The 16,170-nt window shown below is 39.1% G+C and overlaps 1 protein-coding gene across 1 annotated transcript in view; it reads right to left on the reverse strand.

Annotated features, from left to right (window-relative positions):
- Positions 1-3,250: 3,250 nt before the first annotated feature.
- Positions 3,251-16,170, reverse strand: part of LPAR3 (lysophosphatidic acid receptor 3) — a 97,715-nt gene continuing 84,795 nt past the window's right edge. The window contains exon 2 of the mRNA XM_006898361.1: positions 3,251-3,599. Within this exon, the coding sequence (XP_006898423.1) occupies positions 3,271-3,599 (329 nt within the window). The 3' untranslated portion in view covers positions 3,251-3,270. The remainder of the gene's footprint in view (positions 3,600-16,170) is intronic.

Genomic DNA, 16,170 nt, shown 5'->3' on the forward strand with positions numbered 1-16,170 from the left:
TGGGATGGGAGTATCAGAGACAGTGCGATTGGCACAGGACAGAGCGGAGTTTAGGGCTGTTGTACATAGGGTCGCTATGAGTCGCAGGCAACTCGACGGCACATAACAACATAACAACAATATTTCTTTGTTGACTGCCTCTAGGTCCAAGCATAGATTCCACATAGGCATAATCAGGTTTTCTGGAATTCCTATTATTCTCAAGGTTAGTCACAATTTGTTGTGATCCAAGCAGTCAAATGCTTTTGCATAGTCAATCAAACACAGACATTCCTCTGGTACTCTGCTTTCGGCTAAGCTCCATCTGACATTGGCAATGATGTCTCCAGTGCCACAGCCTCTTCTAAACCCAGCTTGTATCTCTATAGCTCTCTGTCAATGTATTGTTCCAGTTGCTTCTGGATAATCGGCTGGATTCTTTGTGCATGTGTATTAATGATATAATTCTATATTTTTATTTGGAATTACACAAATATAGGCATAATATTACCATAATAATGCCACTGATTACATGTTCTAAAGGTGATAATGTGGCCCAAAATATTTTTTCTTTGAAAGCTAACTCATACCTTTAAAAAAAATTACCAAGAAATTCTACTAGTTTATTTTTAAAAATTTCTTTCTTTCCAAGTTTGCAGTCTTCACAAAGAATCAGATTCTCTCTTCAATAAGGATTTATTTAAACTCTCTGGAAAGTATGACAAGTACAAGAAAAAAACCAGAAATCTTGTTTGATGAAGGAGTAGTTCAGGCTCTGAGTCTAGAGCTGGCCTGAATGTCTAAATCCAACATCCAGCATCATTACTATCTTGAAGGGTTTGGGACCCAAAGATCTGAGAAAGAACATTCTCCATTTTTTTTCACCCAACTAAGAGATGGGTTTGTGTATATTTTGAGTGATCCACGTGGCCTGCCACTTGTCGTTTCCAGATATACATGACTTTTTTGTACAGGTCTATGTATAAACAAAAGCGATATATTTCTACCCCAAGTTTCCACACTTTGGATCCCCTCCAGACACCAGTCTGAATATGACACTCTGCTGCAGGGTACTAAAAATGGTGCTTCCCTCAAAATAAAACCTTTAAAGATCCCTTAGTAGCTATTTGGGGACTGGAATTCAATTTCAATTCTCCACCCTTTGGCCAGCTGTAGATTCAAAATGCTCACATAAAACATTCCAAGTATGTGCTTCTTGACACATTTGATTTTTCTTCTAAACAGAAATGTACTATTGTTATCCAAAACTATATTTCCACTTAGAAAACACACAAAGCAATAATGCACCTCAACAAGAGAAAACAGATGTTTTATTTTATTTTATAGGTAGCTTTGATATAAGCTTCACATAGATGCACTTATTATTCAGAGTTTACAAAATCTACACTTTGTAATCAATACTTTATTTTAGGCTATTATAGCTAAAAGCATGACTTTTCAAATTATTATTACAAGTAGTTCTTGCACATACATGCTACATCACAATAGCAAAAAAAAATGTAAACTTCTTTTGCAAACTATATAAATACTATAATAATCTGCCTTGAAGTTATTCATATCTTAAAACTGCAGTACACTTTGAATGCTTTATACAGAAAACTTTGGTCAGTAGCCTAATTGTAAAAAATTGTTACAATTATGTATCTTGTTGTTGTTAGGTGCTGTCAAGTATGACACATAGTGACTGTATGAACAACAGACCTGAATCCTATCCTATGTCATCCTCCTCTCTTTGGTACACTTGAGCCTACTGCTGCAGCCACTGTGTCAGTCCACCTCATTGGGGTCTTCCTCTCTTTCGCAGACCCTCTACCTTTCCAAGTATGATATCACTTTCTAAGGAAAGGTCTCTCCTAGCAACATGCCCAAAATACGTAAGCTGAAGCCTCACCGTATTTGCCTCCAACGAGCACACTATCTGTACTTTTTCTAAGATCTGTTTGGGGTTTTTTTTTTTTTTTGCAAACCACGGATAGTCAATGTTCTCCAACACCACAATTTTAACTTGCTCTTAATGTCTTAAATTGTTCATGGAAAAAGTTCAAAATTTAACTCAGAAAATTCAGCCCACAAGTATTATAACATTGTAAATGTTCTTCAAATAACTTTGGGCAAAATATAAGCTGTGGAAATCATTCCATTAACAAAATCTGGCAAGCCTCCCACACTTGAAGCTTAACCAAAAATACATACTTGAAGTAGAAATATATATTCCTTTATGGAAAAGGATTCAGTGTACTGGTCAATTTGCCTTTTCACTCTGATGCTTGTTTTCAGATGAATCAACTTCTTCTGGTTTGTTTTAAAGCATTAACAGTTCGTGGCCAATTTTGGTGGCCAGTGACTTTATTTTACATTATTGTCCATAGAGGAGTCCTGGGTGATACAAACATTAATACCCTCAGCTGCTAACCAAAGGTTTGAGTCCAACCAGATGTGCCTTGCAAGAAAGGTCTGGCAATATACATCTTTAAAAATCAGCCACTGTAACCCTATTGAGCACAGTTTTATATATATATATATATTCATCATCATGAGTTGGAATCCACTTACAATGGCAACTGGTTGGGGTTGTTTGTGGTGGTTTTTTTTTTTTGCCTTTGGTGTTTAAAAATGTAATTATATAAATATATACATGCATCTACACTCACACACTGGGGGTCAAGTCAAGGCCTTCTTACTTAGTTAAAAAAAGACTTCTGACATATAGTTAGATTTTTTTTAATTTTTACATTTTTAGTGAGTCCTCACTACCCAGAATATCCTTTCACTTGGAGAAAAAAAAAGCAGTTTAGCCTGGAGGCCCAGCTCATTGTTTTTCTTATATTCCTACTGAATCGTTAGCTACTGGTCATGATTTCTCTGAGGAAATAATATTGCTGAAGCATTTAAAAAAAATTTAAATGCATGCAGAAAGAACTACATCTGCTTTACAGATAGTTACATGAAGTGGCTCAAGTGACATTATTTATTTTGGCCTAAATCCTTGGACAGCATCCTTTTGGGACACACACACACACAAATGGCCACGCTCCTGTGGCAGGCGAATGCACTGAGAAGTTCATAGGGTGACAGGCACCCACGCTGCTGTGGCCCTTTCTCTACAATTTCTCATTACTGTCTGTGCTTTTAAACTATGTCAATTAAAAAAAAATCTAGCAATGACTGATTTAGACCTCAAATAACACTGTATATGGCCTTGTTAGAGACAAGTAACCATTCTCAACAGCCCTTCCCCAGATGCCCGCGTGGCAGCCAGGTGACCAGAGTTTATGAGCTGTCCTTGTTGCAGACCGTGCCTTGGCTAATACTGTCTTCCATGTACTGGCTGCCCGTGTCGCTCCTGCTGAGGGCCCCAGATGGGATTCGGGAGGACCGCCCCTCCGGGTTCTTCTCCTGAGAGAGGCAGCAGATCATCTTCTTCATGGTGCTGTACATGTCCTCGTCCTTGTACGAGTAGATGATGGGGTTCATGACAGAGTTGAGCAGCGCCAGCAGCAGGAACCACCTCTTCACGTACTGCACACCGCACTGCGTGCAGTTCAGGCCGTCCAGCAGCAGGACCACCAGGCCAGGTGTCCAGCACACGACGAAGGCCCCTGGAGGGAGAGAAAAGGCAGAGACAGGTGCTGAGACCTCACGTGACTCTATAAAAGGCCTGTTCGTTCATATGCACCTTTGCTCTTTAGTCAGTGGCATCCTGGGACAGTGATGATTTCACAAATGCAAAGCTAACTTCATCTGACTGCCTCAAACCTGGGCATGTTAGATGCAAACAGCTGGGAAGCTCCCTGATTATAAACAACATGCTACTCTCCTTTTTTAACTACTGGATAAGGTGTCCTTGTAACTATAAGTTTATAATGGTTAAGCACTGGGCAGCTTAGGGAAAAAGACTGGCAGTTCAGAACTACTAGCCACTCTGCTGGAGAAATAAGGGTCTTGGAAATGAGCTGCCGAGTTCTACCCTGTCCTATAAGGTTGCTATGAGTCAGAAATGATTTGATTGCAATGGGTTGTATTTGCTTTTAGTTTACTACTCATTGGTGTCCCCGGGTGATATAAATAGTAAAAATATGTGCTAGTTGATTCAAAGAGTGGAGGTTTACCTTCACCAAGAGGTGCTTTGAAAGAAAGGCGTTGTGACTGACATACTGTTGAAAACATTAAGCAGAGAAAAGCTTTTGAAGCACAGCTGTATTCTGACATATTTGGGATCACCATGAGTCAGAATCAACTTAAGAACAACCGTGGTGTTTTGGTGGTTGTTTTTTTTGGTTTAAAAAAATCAACACAAACACTACCTGTTTATCTCTTTAAATTATCTTAATTATAAGACTGTTAAAATTATTATCCATCTTTTAAAAATGAGAAAAAAAACCCAAGGCTCCAATTCCTCTCGAACGCCAAGGCTCACATGCTTTTAACCCCGCACTCTGCTGTACTGTACATCATATCATTTAAATGCTCTCCTGAAAACGTAGCAGCACTGTGTCTGTGCCATGCTCTTAGTCTTTCAACTAAATCACCTGCTCAGAAATTCATTCTTTATAAATCCATTTTGAAGCTGAGTAAGCACTATAGTCTTCCTGCATATTCACGGGTCATATATTTTACACGTATATATGTCAAATAAATCTCTAGCATAATGCTATTGTTATAAATAAATAAACTTTTTGAACTCTTCAATCACTTAGAAACAATATAGTCATTCCTCGCTTTCTTTGGTTCCAGGATGAGCCTAGATCCCATACCAAAATCTGAAGATGTTTAAATTTTGTATAAAATTACATCCATTTGCATATAACTTATATATCTCCTTACATGTATTTTAAGTAATTTCTAGATCACTTGGGAGTTCTAGTGGTGTGATGCACAAAGAGTTGTGCTGCCAACTCAAAGGCAGTACCTCTCTGGTGGTTCAAATCCACAGAGGCTCTGCAGGAAAAAGACAGACAATCTCCTCTTGTGTGATTTACAGTCTGACAAACCCAACAGAGAGGGTCAGCTAAGAGTCACTTGCAATTCACTGCAATTCGAGTTTTGAGTTATATAAGTAGCGCAGTAAGTTCTCTCTTAGCTTCTGAGAGATCACTCTGACCATTTCACTGTCCACGCTCCTTAGATAGATATTTTCTATGTCAGCTAATCACAAACGATGTGGAACCCAAAGATATGGAGGGTCAACGGTTGTCTCTGGTCTTCTAACTATGTGAACGTACATCTTCTCATTACTGCTGAGTCGGAACTGATTCATAGCTGACCTTCTAGCAGATTTTTGGAGGCTGTAAATTGCATGGGAGGAAACTGCCCATCTTTCTCCTGTAGCACCATAGCTGGCTTAGAATCTCAAGAAACAGCACTGCCTTTGTGTCAAGAACACAACTCACTAAGGACCACACCACCACCAGGGTAACGTTAATATACTTGGTTTTCCTCTAAACTTTCTGATGTTTCAGAAAAACTTGAGAGACAGGCCCACTATTTCCCTACATGTTTATTATAATCCACAAATAGCAGTAACAATTTACATTTATACAGTGCTTTCTATGAGACATACACAGGTGTAAATTTCTTGCTTTATTAACCGTTAGAACCACACAATGAGGTAAGCATTATTATTTTCTCCAGAAAAAAAAATTAGATTAAAGAGAAGTAACTTGTCTACCACCACATAGTTGATAAGCATATGATTTTGAACCTAGTCTTTCTTTAGAAGTGATGCTACCATGTAGTCTATGAGACCACCACTGCCTCCCAGCTCTTTATCATTTCTCAATGCATTGCTTATCTACTCAGCATCCACTCATTGTATGAGGTGCTGTAGTAGACAGTGACCAAGTCAAAGACTGTGCATACAGAAGCTAAAATGATAATGGGGTAACAACAGATAAGTAAATCTATAAACACCATCACCAACTACTTACTCTTAACTGATTAAAATTAAACCTGGACAGTTATCTTCCTGCTGCTTTATTGTCCTTCTGAGAGATGGGATAATAAGCAAAATGATAACGTTCACTCTACCCAATTAACAAGAAAAAGGTTTCGTTTTTAAAAAGAATATTAATTTTAATGAAAATTTACAGAGACTTTGGATTTCCACTCATACATTGTTGCACTTTTCTCCCTGCCCCCTCCCCACTCCTCTCTTTGAAAAGTAAAAGGAAAATTCCCCCATTGTTTTACAATCCCTTCCCCCAGGTCCATTCCACTATGCAGCCTTCGTTCTGGACTCTTGTCATGAGTACCTAATCACATATCCCTTTTAAACAGTTTTCTCCCTCAACTGTTTCAATGCAGTTTACATTATTTATCCCATCTTTCTTAGTCTACCTCCCAACTCTGATGTCAGTCCTGTTTTATAACAGTGGCACTATGCAGTATTTGTCCTTTTGTGACTGAGATATTTCATTCAGCATAATGTCCTCCAGGGTCACTCATTTTTAATAACATTTCATGGGTTTCTTGTTTTTCAATGCAGCGTAGTATTCCATTGTATGACTATACCAGAGCTTCTCTATCCATTCATTTATTGATGGGCACTTAGGTTGTTTCCAACTCTTTGTTATCGTGAACAAAGCCGTGATAAACATGGGTGTGCATATATCTGCTTAGGTGGCAGCTATGGTCTCTTTGGGCTGTATTCCCGTAGTGGAATTGCTGGGTCAAATGGTATCTCTATTTGCAACTTTTTGAGAAAGCCCCATACTGCCTTCCACAGTGGTTGCACCATTTTACACTTCCACCAACATTGTATAAGGGTTCTGGTTTCTCCACAACCTTGCCAGCATTTGTTGCTTGCTGTTCTGTTAAATTTTGCTATTCCTATGGGGTGAGATGATATCTCATAGTTGTTTTGATTGCATCTCTCTTAGAGCTAGAGATTTTGAACATTTCTTCATGTGCTTGTTGGCCATCTGAATGTTTTCTTTGGTGAAGTGTCTCTTCATATCCTGCGCCCATTTTTCAATTGGATTGTTTATCTTGTGTGCTCAAATATTTTATAAATTCTAGATATAAGTCCCTTATCTGACATGTCATTATCAAATAATTTTTCCCCCAGTCTGTGGCTTCCCTTTTTACCCTGCTGAAGAAGTTTTTGGATGTGTATAGGGATTTGATTCTTAGAAGGTTCCATTCATCTATTTTATCTTCTCCTGGTTGCTGATAATAAAAAGCTTAAAAAAAATTCTAAAGAATATGTAGCTGTACAACATTAATGAATATTTTTTAAAAAAGTGATCTGGGGAAGGGGAAGAGAAGGGAAAGGGTTAACTGTGCAACAACAAATGCATGAGAATGTAACTTTTCTGTAAACTTTCATTAAAATCACAATTAAAATAAAAAAATTATAAAAAATGAATATGGGGCTGTGAAATCCCATAAATTTTTGTTATAACATAGATATGCCCAGTTCTTCATTCTGTGAGGTAGATGATAACAGAGAAGTTCTTTCACATCTTTCAGTTTCTGTTCCCTCATGTGTAAAATAAGGACAATAACCCAACCTTGCAGGATGGAAAGGAGAGTAGGGCCTTGTGTTGGATTCACCTAGGGGCTCCAAAGATCTTTGGTTCCCAGCAAATTTTGACATCTAGGAGGTCTCTATGAGGAGAAATGTGGCAACAGGATTGGTGGAAGATCTATCAACAATCTGCGTTATGCAGATGATATAACCCTGCTTGCTGAAACTGAGGAGGACCTGAAGCGCTTGCTGCAAAGGGTCAAGGACTGCAGCCTTCAATATGGATTGAGGCTCAATGTCAAGAAGACAAAGATTCTCACCACTGGAACAATTAGCAGCATCAGGATGGATGGTGAAGAGATTGAGATTGTTCACAGCTTTAGTCTGCTTGGCTCCACAATCAACACTCTTGGCACCAGCAGCCAGGAAATTAAAAGGTGTATTGCGATGGGAAATTCTGCTGTTAGGGACCTCTCTAAAGTACTGAAGGGCAATGGTGTCTCTCTGGAGACTAAAGTGTGTCTGATACAGGCCGTGGTCTTTGCAATCACTTGTTATGCGTCAGAGAGTTGGACAATGACTAAGGAGGATAGAAGGAGAATTGATGCCTTTGAGCTTTGGTATTGGAGAAGAGTATTGAGAATACCATGGACTGCTAAGAAAACAAACAGATTCATCCTGGAAAGGGTTAAACCTTGGAGGCAAGGATTCTGAGGCTTCGTCTGACATACTTTGTTCACGTTGTAAGGAGAGACTGGTCCTTGGAGAAGGACATCATGTTTGGGAGGGTGGAGGGCAGGCATAGGAGGGGAAGGCCCTCTAGGAGATGGATTGATTCGGTGACTGGGGCAATCGGCATTAGTGTGTCAGAGACAATGAGATTGGCACAGGACAGAAAAGGGTTTAGGGCTATTGTACATAGGGTCGCTATGAGTCACAAGCAACTCGACGGCACACAACAACAACACAAGGAGATGCTAGGAGGGTTTATGTCCCCTTTTCATAATGACAGCCTTTCACTGCCGACCTTTTATCTTCATCCTGCATTATGCTCAGGTTTGCTGACATATGTAAAGCAAGAATGGGAAGCAAATATCTGGGTCCCAACTCTTCCTCTCTCTGTCCAATGAGGGGCAAGCCATGCCATCATTTGGGGCTTTCATCTCCTAAGCTGTAAGGTGAGGATGCCAGGCTGGTCTGGATTTTTCCAATCTGTGTACAATCCATTTAAAGAGTTCAGAGCAATATTTCTCTTAAGTAGAAGAGAGTACAGTGACTCAGGGTGCATGCATTACATAGGCTAAGAAAAATACTGCTTCATAAAATTTTGTCCCAGTTTTATATGCAGTATTTATGTATGTGTTAGTTATATAAGGAGAGATGTAACTCTCATCATTGAGCATTACTATAAAAGGCTCTAGCTAGCTCCAATAGGCTGCATTTCTCCTAACAGTAAGCTCTCTGTGCAATTCCCAAGAGAGGGTAACTATGCTGTCAAGAGACAGCTAAACAAGTTAAACTTCAAACGCTGTAGCTACTGGCTTTGAAGTGAAGAACTCTTTCAGTGTGAAACTGCCTACTTCCAAAGGAACCCCAGTGGGAGTGTCCCAGGGTCCCTGTGTTGATGGGAGGAAGATAAAAATATTGATTAACTTTGTACTTTGTCTTAACACTCATACCAACATTTACTAGAATATTTCACTACCAAAGCAGTGGAAGAGGAAAAAATGGAACTAAAGGAAAGACAAAAAAGGTCTTGATACAAAAGAAACCAATAGGCAGAAAAAGTGAGGGAAAGGAAGAACAAAAGAAGGTGTTGGAAAAGAAACAAAATCTCAAACAGTGAATCCAAATAATTAAAATAAATATAAATAGTGGATCGTGCACAGATTAACCAATCAGACATTCTGAGGTTTAATGCTGTATCATATGTGGTACAATCATAAGGAAAACCAAGAAAATAATTAATACAAAATTTATAATATTGGTTATCTCTATGGGGGAGAGAGAGGTCACTGGACTAGGATGTATTAAAAAATATTGTTATTCTTCTATTTCTAAAGTGGGGTGGCAAGTTCACAAGTATTTGATAGGTTTTAAGTATTTTCTTTAAATGTTACATGTATTTTATATAATTTTGTTTTAATTACTTATTTCACCCAAAATAAAGATAAAAATTGTCATTACGCTTCCCTAGAAATTAATTTTTTTAAATGAGATTTATCTTTACATAAACACTCTCCTTTCCTTTCATGAAACTTCAGTTTGGATTATTCTAAATATATCTTCAAACTGATGTTCAGTTTGTTATAATGTTGTTGCTATTGTTGTTATGTGATGTCAAGTTGCCTGCAACTCATAGTGATCCTATGTACAGCTGCCCTGAAGCCTGCCCTGTCCTGAGTCAGTTTCACTGACTCTGACACACCAACCCCCATTCACTGCCCCAGTTACTATATTAATCCATCTCCTCGGGGTCTTCCTCTCCTGCGCTGTCCGTCCACCCTTCCGAGCATGATGTCCTTCTCCAAGGACTGGTCCCTCCTGGCCACATGACCAAATTAATGTATATTTTCCTTTGGCATGGATTAACAAGATAATTAATTCAGCTGACACTAGGTAAAATTTTCATGCCAGGCACTGTTCCAAAGTGTTTTACATTAAAGAACTAATTTCACTCTCTTAACAGCCCTTATTATTGAGTGCCATCAAGTTGGAACTGAGTCATAGTTGACCTTCCAGTAGATTTTCAGAGGCAATGAATGGCACAAGAGGAGAGAGCCCATTCTCATTCTGTGGTGTAGTTGGTGGATTAAAACTGCATGCCTTTGAGATTGTTGAGCAACTTCCTGGAGAATTCTTAGAGAATGTGGAAAATGTTAGAAACAAATGGAAAACGTTTTTGATGCGCACGGCGGTTTAATCTTCAGAAGTTCCCATTCATCAGGTTTATCCTCTCCTGATTGTGCATTTCTATCTGTATTTGTCAGCCTCTTTATACCACAGGCTATGCCTTCTAAGCTTGGTCCCAGTTTGTCTCTTATGAACTCTACAGCTTAGGGCTTTACTCCAGGTCTTTGATCCACCTTCAGTTGAGTTTTGTGTATGGTGGAGATATGGATCTCGTACATGGAGCAACAATTTTGAAAAATACTACATAACTTGGGAGAGTGAACTTAGTCTCATAAGGACAAATACTGCATAAGACCATTTTTGTAAAAACAGAAGGATAACGAGTATAAAATGTATTGGACTCCAATGTGGGAAGAGATTGGAGCAGAGGGGTGAGCATTGGTAGAGAAGCAATCACAAGGTTGCATAATTAAAAGCTTGGTGAATAGAGGGAGGAAGTAAAGGAAATGGGAAAGATCTGGTGGGGACCTGAAAGAACCAGGTAATGGTGGGCAAACTCCAATGATGATTCATCTTAGAAAACACAATGTATAGGAATGATTGTATGAAACATAATGTCAACAAAGGAAAGTGTGTGTGTGTGAATCTGTATTTTAAAAAAAAAAACATACAAATGGGAAACTGTCCTAATTCTTAAAAGTGATGGCTCCCGGAAAATACATAACAGTTGGTCCCCTAACAATTCTCAATAAATTATGTTTTGTGCTACTGAGCTGATTACAATTCACAGCCACCTTATAAGACAGTAGAACTGCCCCATTGTGTTTTCATTATAATATGGGTGGCATCTCAACATCAAGAGAACAAAAATCCTTACCAATGTGCCAATAGGCAACATCATGATAGATGGAGAAATGATTGAAGCTGTTAACAATTTTATCTTGCTTGGATCCATAATCAACATCTTTAGTTTTCTGACCATCAGTGAGGAAATCAAAAGACGAGGTGCACTGAGAAAATCTAATGTCAGGGATCTCTCCAGAGCGCTAAAGAGAAATGTTACTTTACAGACAAAGGTGCATCTGATTCAGGCCATGATCTTTTCAATTGGTTGTTATGCATCTGAGAGCTGAAAAATAACGAAGGATGACAGAAGAAGAATTGATGCCTTTGAGTTGTGGTGCTGGAGAAGAGATACCATGGAACACAAAGAGAATACATATGTCTGTCCTGGAGAAGGTGAAACCAATTTGCTTCTTGAAGGCAAGGTTTTTAAAGTCCCTCTCACATACTTTGGGCTTATTGTCAGGAGAAGGACATCATGCTTAGAAGGGTGGAGGGTCAATGCAGGAAAGGAAGATCCTGGATGAGATGGATTGACACAGTGACTGTGGCAATGGGGTTAAATGTGTCTGGGATGGTGAGGTTGGGTCAGGAGAAGGTAGGGTTCAGAGCCATAGTTCAAAGGGCTGCTGTGAGTCTTCATTGACTCAATGACACATAACAATGTCATGTATAATTTAGTGATGTTGATTATATTCTTTAAGTTGTGTAATTATTCTTACCTTTGTTTTCTGAGATCTTCCTCCCTCATGAACTCACTGACCATGTAAGTGTCTATCTAATTTTTCAAGTTATTGATGGTAGTTTGATCCTATATGCATAATTCTCAGAAGAGGATAGACCATTTGTTCAAGGTAGACCATTTGTTTCACTAGGTAAGTTATACTATTGTTGTGAGAAGACATCACAGGGTATTTTTGGTTTATGTTTCAATGATTATCTTGGGGCAACAGTTTCAGGGGTCCACCCAGCCCCTATGGTCCCCATAAAGTCTAAACCCAATGAGAATATGAAATTCTGTTTTGCATTTTCCCTATTGTCAGTTACTTTAAATAGAGTAGCCCTATGTCTTACACCTGTGACAGGCTCTCTAAGTATGTAGGCTGGCCAGCACACTGTTTAGATCATTAGAACCAGGTACAGGTCCTACACTCAGGAGCAGAGGACACAAGCGAGTTAAAGAAAAATGATTGGTTCATGAAGAGCCAAGGCGGGACTCATACTGCCTGAGCTGTAGCATCTGCTGCTGCTGAGAGCTCTTCAGGGACTCTTAGGGATAAGAACTAGATGCAATGACTTTGGCAACAGTCATAGAAGACTTAGTTGAGATGACACACAGTTGAGTGTTGGTTGTGCAGAAGTGAAACACTGTGATATACATGGACAACTCCAAATAGTTCAGGATAGCTTCAACCCAAACAGGTGATCAAAGACATAAAATGAAGTCAGAGAGGCCATGCCAGGAAGGGCCTGGTGTGTAGTATTCGGGAGGCTGTATTTATAGCATGGATCAAACTCTTTCCCCCCAGGTTCTGAGAGAGAATTAAGCTGAAACATCCCAAGGCATCCAGAATTAACTTCTCTCCCAAACATCCAGAATTATTTGAGTTATGTACCTTCCTTGAGAGGATTAAGAAAATATTTCTGTGTTCCATGGCTCATAAACTCATTCCATGGAGAGAAGCTGGGTCAGATGCCCTTCAGATTCAGAGATAATTCATTAACAGGTTGTGATAACAATTTAGTACTGTAGCCAGTACTTAAAAAAAAAAAAAAGAAAGAAATAGGTTATAAAACATCAGAATGGATCAAGTATCGAAAGGGTAATGTTTCATGAAACTGGTTTCAGTTACTTTCAAATACACAAAAATATGTGTGTGTATTAGACCATGACGTGGAATGTACTTGTTTCTTACAGTAGATATTGGTTTAGGGGGAAAGTTTGCAATCTCTTGCTATAGATCAGTAGTTTTTAAGCCATTTTTGAAAACACAATACTTTTTGTAAAGATGATTTCTTGTTAAGCTTTAAACCAAGACTTCTCTGTATGACTTCAGCAAGAAACAGTGCTATGCTTTACACTAACACCCCCTCTCATACTTTTTTGTCCCCACCACCCTCAACACACAAATATGAAGCACTTCTGAAAGGGAGGGCATTGAGTATGACTGGAAAACTCCTGCTAAAAATGGCAATTTAAAAAAAAAACTCTTTTCATTGAGGAATGAACAAATCTTATAGTTTAGAGTGAAGCTATGTCCAAGTGTTTAGGATGGAGAGACATATGAAGCTCAAGGTCTGCTTCCATCTACAATCACCTGGGTTAAACTTAGACTTCAGGGCCCCACCACAATCCACCCGATGAGAAATTTATGAAGGTGCATCTGGGCATCTCCTGTTTTCAGAAATAGAAAGTTTCTAAGCTTCTGAGGTAATGCACAGGCAAGTGTGAGAACCAATGGCCGAGACAGTGAGATTCACTGGAAGAATATGGCTAAAATCTGAGGAAAAGACTAAGTGTATGGAAAAGCAGTGGCCACCAGGATAGAGAAGTAGGTGAGCTAGGGGTGTAGTAAGGAGTTGTTGTTGTGCACCATAAAGTCCGAACCAACCCATAGCTGACCCTCCTACAGGTTTTTAGAGGCAATAATCGCACAGGAGGATACTGCCCATCCTTCTCCTGCAGAGGAGCTGGTGGAATCGAACAGTGAGCCTTGGGATTGCAGTGCAGATTCTTACCACTAGACCACCAGAGAAACCATTGAGACTTAGAATCCAGGATGACAGGTTGTTAAAGGGCTTTGATAACTGAATGGAGAAGATATAGGAGGGACAGTTCTCCAAGTAAGAGCCTGTGGTTTGGCTTCTGGAATTGGTATCAAGCTTCTCCAGCTGGAAACATCAAGGTTGCCAGAAATGGGGGTCACAAAGCAGGCTCTAAACTGAAATGTGGACTTGGGAGTCTTCAGTAGTAGGTGGGACCAGAGACATATGTCATCCCATTATTTGCTGAGAAATTTCCACATACCATATAGTAACAGTGAATGCCTTAATAATGCTTAATGTATAGAAAATCTAATTCCTTTCTATTGCCAAAAGACAGGTTGGTTTTATTGCTAAGAAGCAATTATTTGTTATTTTACTGATGTTCTTTCAGTACCTGCTTTAGATATTCACTAAAAGTCCAATTAGATGGTAAATAAGTCAGCTTTCCTCCAGTAATTAAATAAACTAGTTTGAGTGTTTTAAAAAATCTGTATCTGTAAGCTCAATGTTAATTGTTAAAATATATGGAATGATATGCTAGAATATGATTATGGTTATGGTTCTGAATCATATGATACTTTAATGATGGTAATTCAAAGTAATCAGAAATATCAAATTAAGAAATGTCTAACACTTTGAAAGATGTAATTATAAATGAAAATATTGGTGACAAGTGAAATAAAAGCTTTCAAAGTCTTGTCAATATCATCTTTGGCTAATCTACAGCCTGCACACCCCCACTTTGTTTGGAAGTTTTCAAAATGTCTCAAACAATATTCTCGTTAATTTCCCATCTGTACATTATAGGAAATAGGAAGGAAGAACATCATTCCATCTTAGAGAAGAGTACATTCACTGGGATGTATTTAAGAGAAGTCAACACTCTTGGGGTTTTGCTAACAGATGGATATGCAAAGAACATCGAGACCTCAAGTTTCCTGAATCTCTTAACTTTCAGCTCCATCTTTTACACTTGTAGTCAAATTATATTCTCATTTGTTTATAAACCTCACGCATGTGGTGGTGCAATAACGTGGTGAAGGACAGTGGTAATAGCTGCACAACATACACATGGAAAACTGCTGAATTGGCAAGTGATTTTATATTTAAAAAAATATATATATATAAAAATTGGCAAGAAGCTGCACTGCAATCCTGAAGGCACAAAGTTCGAGGCCACCAGTTGCTCTGCAGAAGGATAGGCAATCTCCTTCCATACTATTACTATTAACTGCTTCTGAAACATCGCCACAGAGTCAGCTATGGGTCGGTTCTGACTCTATGATACACCACCACCACTACTACCACACACACACACACACAGGCATACATATATTGTTGTTGTTGATTGCCTTCAAGTAGAGCTTATAGCGACCCTAGGAACAAAGGGTCTGAAGCCTTTCTGTAACTAGCAACATTCATCAAAGTTCACAGAGTTTCCAGAGAATATTGTTTAGGAAGTGGATGCCATTCCTGCTTCCAAACCTGTCTTAAATTGGGAGCTCCACCAAACACTGTCCACTATAGGTAACCGTTATGGCATTTGACACTCCAATAGCACAACGGTCAGCATCACAGCAACTCCAGGTTACCTCAGTGCAGCAAATTGACAGAAGAGTGCTGCGCTACTTAGAAGAACGTTCTTTCAAAATATAATAACAACCAACTTTAAATACAAAGGCCCTACCCGAGGTCCTGTTGACTCAAAACAAGAGGCTTAAATCAAAACAACCAACCAATATTGTATGTTGTTGTTTTTATGTGCCGTTGAGTTGTTGAGATGTATAGCGACACTATGTACAGCAGCTCTCAACTCTTCCCTGTCCTGAGCCAGTCTCACTAATTCTGACACACCAACAACCCCTACTGTCCCAGTTATTGAATAAATCCATCTCATCCGGGGTCTTCCTCTCCTGCACTGTCCCTCCACCCTTCCAAGCATGATGGCCTTTTCCAAGGATCAGTCTCTCCTGGATATGTGCTCAAAGTATATGAGGTGGAGCTTCAAAATCCTAGCCTCCAAGGAGAGACTTGGTTTCACCCTCTATAAGACAGACTGATTTGTTTTCTTGGCAGTCCATGGTTATGTTCAAGATGCTTCTCTGGCACAACTCGAAGGCATCTATTCTTCTGTCATCCTTAGTCACTGTCCAGCACTTGTGCACATACACATATTCTCTCTCTCTCTCTCTCTCTCTCTCTCTCTCTCTCTCTCTCTCTATATATATATATATATATAT

The sequence above is a fragment of the Elephantulus edwardii genome, unplaced genomic scaffold (genome assembly GCF_000299155.1).
Source record: "Elephantulus edwardii isolate Elephantulus edwardi_28Jun2011 unplaced genomic scaffold, EleEdw1.0 scaffold00227, whole genome shotgun sequence".
Classification (NCBI taxonomy): domain Eukaryota; kingdom Metazoa; phylum Chordata; class Mammalia; order Macroscelidea; family Macroscelididae; genus Elephantulus; species Elephantulus edwardii.